We start from the raw sequence: 6,000 nt of genomic DNA, 5'->3' as shown, positions 1-6,000 counted from the left end.
ACTCGAGTCCAGCACCTCTGGAATTTTAACATTTCACCAAAGGCAGTTATGGCTTGATACTGATTGGTCTGGAGGGTTGCTGGTGACAACATGTTTCCATTTTATTAAAAAATCATTCATTTTCATTATTTGTTGGAAAAAGCTGTTGCAAAAGCAGCGCTAATTAGATTAAATATGGGGGGAAAAGCTTTATAATTAGCACAGAGCGTCCTGCTTATTACATTTTATTTTTGTGGCAACTCTCAAATATATCCTGGTGTTATTGAGGCCGCGTCCTGCCATGTAGTGCTGCTGTACAGGTCTAAATCAGCACACACTGCCTCACAGGGCAGCATGGCCTAATTTTGAAGTGAATGTGTGTATGTGTGGGCAGAGGCTCGTGGAGTAGGCGTCCCTCCAGCAGTTGGCCTGACATAACATGACCAGCTGCTCTTTACAAGAGCTGTGTTTCCTTCATGTTTGGAGAAAAGGGACAGGGGAAGGGATTGGACGTTATGTAACCTTGTACATTAGGATCTCTTTTTCACCAAAGCCATTTGGGCAGGGATAAGAAAGTAATGGTCCCGACATTGCTCACAATTAGTCTGAAAGCTCAAAAATGGTTACATAACAGTGGCTCATCATAAGAAGCTCCAACTAGACTGTTATTAGTCAATCTATCGGATATGTGACTGGTTAGCAGTTGGCATGTAAACGACAGCTCCTGAAAGTTATTTCCATCACCTTGTTTTGAATTACCCAAGTTGTATAATCAGTTAGTGTTTTCCTCTGTGTGGTTCAGAGGATTGCATGGCATTGCGTAGGACTGCACAGAATTGTGTCTGTATCCAGGCTCTCTGTACTCCGGTTTCATTCAGCTGCAGTTATACATCTCCTCTCCCTCCATACTTGGATTAAAAGCCCACTAAGCTATCATTAGACCATGTGCCTCCTTTATTGTTTTAAATCACTTCCTTTTCTGGATTGAGGATGTTTGTGAGGGTGATTGTTCCAGTAATGCCTCTTGTCATAAACAATATTTGCTGACTGTAAAAAGACGATATAGAGCTAAGCTTGAAATATGTGGTTTCCACTGTTGAGGGGGTGGACAGGCTCATCCGCTTAGTGGTATGGCCATAAGCACGGCCCATTACATTAATTGCCCTGAAACACATCTCCCTTTCTTTTCTGTAGCTCTGCATTGCACGGCGGTGGTCAGTGTGCTCCCCTGGACAGGAGAGAAGTGCCATCTGTGATCATCGACTACGAGGATGACAAGGAGAACATGCCCAACGAGTCCGACTACGAAGATTTGCCCAGCATGTATAAGGACGAGGACGACGATGTGGATGATGAAGAGGACGATGACGATGACGACATATTTACAAGTGAGTGGCAGAGGTTACGCCGAGGAGTCTTTAATGTTTAAATTGTACCGATGAAGAGAAAGTTAATGGCAGAGTTAGTTGATTACATTAGAAAATTATCATCTGTCTATTTAGGACTTTTCTCAACTATTTGTGTCAAAGGCAAAGCGTAAAATGGTGAAATGATAAAAAACAGCAAAGTATGCCTTGGCAGGAGAACTGTCTTTGTTTATTTTGTTGCTAAGGATAGCTCATGTTTACAGACACGATGACACATTTGCTTGACTCATCCTGATCGACAGTGCTGCTAGCTTCACCTGAAGGCTCCTGGAACTCAGATGTAGTTTGACCTTCAGAGCAGGGCCAAAATTAGGATCACAGGACTGTATCCAGAATCCCGCGGTCACCCATGGAAACACTCTCACTCACAGCCTTTTGGCAAAACCGCTGAACTGTGTTTGTGTCTTTGACACGCTGTCCTTGTTTTCACTTGGGAGCATGTTGGAGTTTTTAAAGGTTTTGATCGACCATGTGTGATGGAAACATTCAATATGCCACATCATGACTTTAAGGGTATAGTTCATCCCAAAAACAGAAATGGATAGTTTTCCTCTCACCTGTAGTGCTATTTATCTGTGTAGATTATTTTGGTGTGACTTGCCAGGTTTGCCTGCCTTCTCCCCAATGTAATAGAATTAGATAGCACCCTGTGGTGCTCAAACACAGAAAAAATACATCCAGAAATCATGACCCGGTCACTCAAGATAATCCACAGACCTTGTTGTGAGCAGTTTCAAGTAGGAACTGTTTTCTTTCTACTGAACCACACCTGCCAAACAAATCGCTGCGCAGAGGGAAGCTTGCATCTACTTATGGACTAGAGGCATGATGTCAGTAAAAAAAAATAGAACACAGATGGCAAGGCTTTACACCTATTATTTATGGTTAGACTTTCGCATATATTTTAAATCTTTGTTATAATCTGTTTGAAACAACTAAGAGATAGAGATGAATGAAGAAAAAGAGCGTTTCTGTAAATTCCCTCCCAGAGATCTACGCTTCATGCCTGCTGCTCTGCTCATTTTTGACCACGGTCTGTGTGTTTAGGTACCCTGGCTCAGAAGGTGCTGAGGAAAGACTCTCTGGCAATCAAGCTGAGTAACCGTCCATCCAAAAGAGAGCTGGAGGAGAAAAACATCCTGCCCATGCAGACAGATGAGGAGAGACTGGAGTCTAGGCAGCAGATAGGCACCAAACTAACAAGGTGAGCACATGTCATACACACATGCATTTTTAAAACGTGAATACATTTACACACATGCACAATTTATGGGCCAAATATTCGCAGTAAACCTGGTTCATGTAGCAGCAGCCAACTCAACATTTGTTGCTGCAAAACAGCACTGGCCCTTCTCAACCAAATGGAGCATTATGTCTTACTTTAGGCTAACGATGGCCAAATATCTTGGCAGATAGAGCTGTGACTCAGTCCAAAGCTGTTGCAAATGTGAGCCTTTTTTTCTATTGAAACACTTTTATATCCTTTCATTTTTTCCTTCTCAACATCCGATAAGGATAAACGCTTTATCTCGTTAAAATGAGGCTCTGAAAATGGAGCTGACCTAATTTCAGCGATGCATCACTCCCCCCCCTTCTCTCTTTTTCTCTTCTCTTGTCTTCTCTCTAGCGCACTTTCTCTCTCTCACTCTCTCACTCTCTCTCTCTCCTCTTTCTTCCTCCTGCCTGACTTCCTCCCTCGCTGACTGAATCACCACGGTGATGCATGTGCCAAACTATCTCCGCCCGACTCCTCCACACAGCAGCACCACGCAAGCCACTTCATACCAGCAGTTTACACACACATCTCCGCACTGGTGCAGTGCGTACAAATCACAGGAATTTGTATACATATGTCGAGATCATAAATGTGAATTCTAGTAATTGAACAGATCAAACAACATAATGTTTTTCCCCGATGGATCACACGCCTCATTTGATTTCACTCTTCTCTTTGAACATGACTTGCCTCTCTGAATGGAGAGGATGTAATGATGCGTTCAGGGAGGATAAGGCCATCAAGTGGTTGGGTATAAATGAAAGCCCAGATAGTATAATAAAATATGAGATGTGGGAAATGTGGTTGCAAGAGAGGGATGGAGTGTCATCAAGAGACATTGGCACACAACTCACTGTGCCCCACTGTGATTGGAACACAGCGCGTGTTCCCAGAAGGCCTGCTTAGTTGTCATGTTCCCAAAAAGCTCGGTCATAGTGTCCTTTGCACAGTGTCATCTTGATGCACAATTCTTTATTTCATGCTGTTTACCAACAGCATTGTGTCCTGTAATGTTATTGCTTGTGCAGGGCTAATCACAATTGATTATGATAATGCTATTCTAGGACACGTTGACCTCAACTTGCTTCTACTGACCTGATTCACTGGAAAGACCCCGGAGACCTTTTATCTCAAGGGAGAAAACTAAATGGAAGAGTTTTGGCTTTTGCCCTTGAGGAAGCTGATCAACACTGCTGTGTCTTTGGCTCTTAAAGAACAGTTTGACAGTTTGGGAAATAGGCTTGTTTGCAGTTCTGAGTTACATGAGAAGATCGATACCACTCTCATGTCTGACAGGCAGAGGGAGGACAAAGTCATTGTTTTTGCAAGTCACAAATAAGTTTCAAGTCTTTGCACTAAAGTCCCAAGTTAAGGCTATAGACTGTATATAGAGATTGACAAGGTAGCTCTTTTTCCCCCCGCTATGTAAAAATGTAGTCATAATATCCTGAATGCAGCCACTGCCGTCTTGCTCTGGTGATGTCATTTGGAGCCAGAGTCTACACAGACGTGATCTCCACAGTGTCAGGTTCCCACCAATCACCCGTCTGACCAATTGCGAGCACACCGATTGGCACACACAGTCCAAGTCAAGTTGCAAGTCTTTTTTCATTTTAGTCAAGTCTAAAGACATCAAATTTGGTTTGAGTCTGACAAAAGTCCAAGTAGTGTGACTCGAGTCCACATCTGAGCATAAAGACTTAAGGGGGAGACAGCTAGTGAAAACATGTTAACATGTTATAATTTTGTTTTGTTTTTTTGAAGTGAACAAATGACAAGTTGTGGTTTTAGAGGGGGAGTATGTGCGTGATTTTTTTTTTTCTCTGACATATTGACTTCCTGGTATCTTGTCTTCATTATTGGGTTTCCAGAAAACCAGCAGAAAGAGGGTATTTCCAAAAATGTTGAACTATTCCTTTAAAGAGCTGTGGGGAGCTTGGCAATAATTCTTTGCAGATTTGTTATTATGAGTGCCCCCTTTACATTACAAAGTCAATTGATCAGTTGTATACAGTACAAAAATATTGATTAGTGCAGGTTTAAAGACCTTGTTCCTCAAATTAGCCACTTGATAAAACCTTGTGTAACTCTTTATATAATCTCATTAAGCTCATGTCTCTGCTCTCCATATTGCGCAGAACAGGCCGACAGGCTGCCTAAAAATAAACCTGGTTGTGATAGAAATTATTTGGGAAGGAGCATCCATATGGATGTTTGTTGGCCAGTCTGTGCATGTTTATTTACAGTACCTGCCTTTTTCCTGGCGGGATGCTGATATAATGCTCAGACCGGACTGAGAGGCGGATAGCTTTTTGTCTGAGATTCAGTGTTTTGATTTTTCCTGAAAGATAACCTCCAAGTGGGTGAAGAGATGACACAAGATGAGATGAGACAAGCCGGTCTGAGCGCAGACCTCACCCTGCGTACAGTAGCTTACGGGGCCGAGCAGTTCCAGATGGCTGTCAGATCTGAACGAGATGAAGACAATCATTGATCCAGTGCCTACAGTTAGGTCTTCTCCCACAGGGTCGTGACACGGTGCTATAATAAGAGTCCCCAGTTGAAAGCACTCAGAGTGACCTTTCAGAGATTGCCTTTGGGTATCTTAGTCATTTCAGACACTCACAAATTGGAGATAATATGTGCAAAATGTATCTCTTCAGATGCTGCTGAAAAGAAAATTTACTGGGAACAGTGACTGACTGCCGTGCTCCATGCGTCATTGTCTGTGTAAAAGTGTGTGGTAGTTTTGTTTTAGCTGTCATCAGTGTTGGAACCTTTCACTTGGCATGTGACTGTGTCACAGTGCCTTATTCAGCATCAGATGAGAGCTGAGTCTTCAAGAATTTCTGGCTTTTACTGGCCTTCTTCCCTGCATTGCACCAGCGTATTATCATGCAGTCCTTATATTGGAAGAGAGGGACTGGTGATCATGGCTGACTGATTTTTTTTTTTAGGAAATGCACTTGTCAAGCTGTCGGAAGGCAGAAGCTTAAAAAAGATGCAAATCTTTCAACTCTGAGAAAACAACATTGAACTCTGATGCTCATAAATAAGTTGTACTGGAAGTAAGGAAACGTTGACTTAATGTTTATTTAATTCCGTTCGAGACTAACGCAATGCATTTTACTCTAAAGCTTAGGGTTGTCAGTTGTAAAAGCACTCATGCTGTGAGGCTAAATGTGAGTAACCTTACTGGAACTTGCTGTCAAAGCAGGAAAAGTGAATACTGGGCAAAATGGAGCAGCTTTCTCTTAACTATTTATATCACTGAGGAAGAAGCAGGAAAATGTTTGCACAATGTTAGCTGACAATTAC

At 42.4% G+C, this 6,000-nt stretch overlaps 1 protein-coding gene across 1 annotated transcript in view; it reads left to right on the top strand.

Moving 5' to 3' along the window:
- LOC121951238 (phosphatase and actin regulator 1-like) overlaps positions 1-6,000 on the top strand; it is a 41,871-nt gene that overhangs the window by 26,615 nt on the left and 9,256 nt on the right. The window contains 2 exon segments of the mRNA XM_042497498.1: positions 1,174-1,367; positions 2,454-2,610. Coding sequence (XP_042353432.1) covers positions 1,174-1,367; positions 2,454-2,610 — 351 coding nt within the window.

This window comes from Plectropomus leopardus, chromosome 12 (assembly GCF_008729295.1).
Source record: "Plectropomus leopardus isolate mb chromosome 12, YSFRI_Pleo_2.0, whole genome shotgun sequence".
Classification (NCBI taxonomy): Eukaryota; Metazoa; Chordata; class Actinopteri; order Perciformes; family Serranidae; genus Plectropomus; species Plectropomus leopardus.
This window is presented reverse-complemented; position numbering and strand designations above follow the sequence as displayed.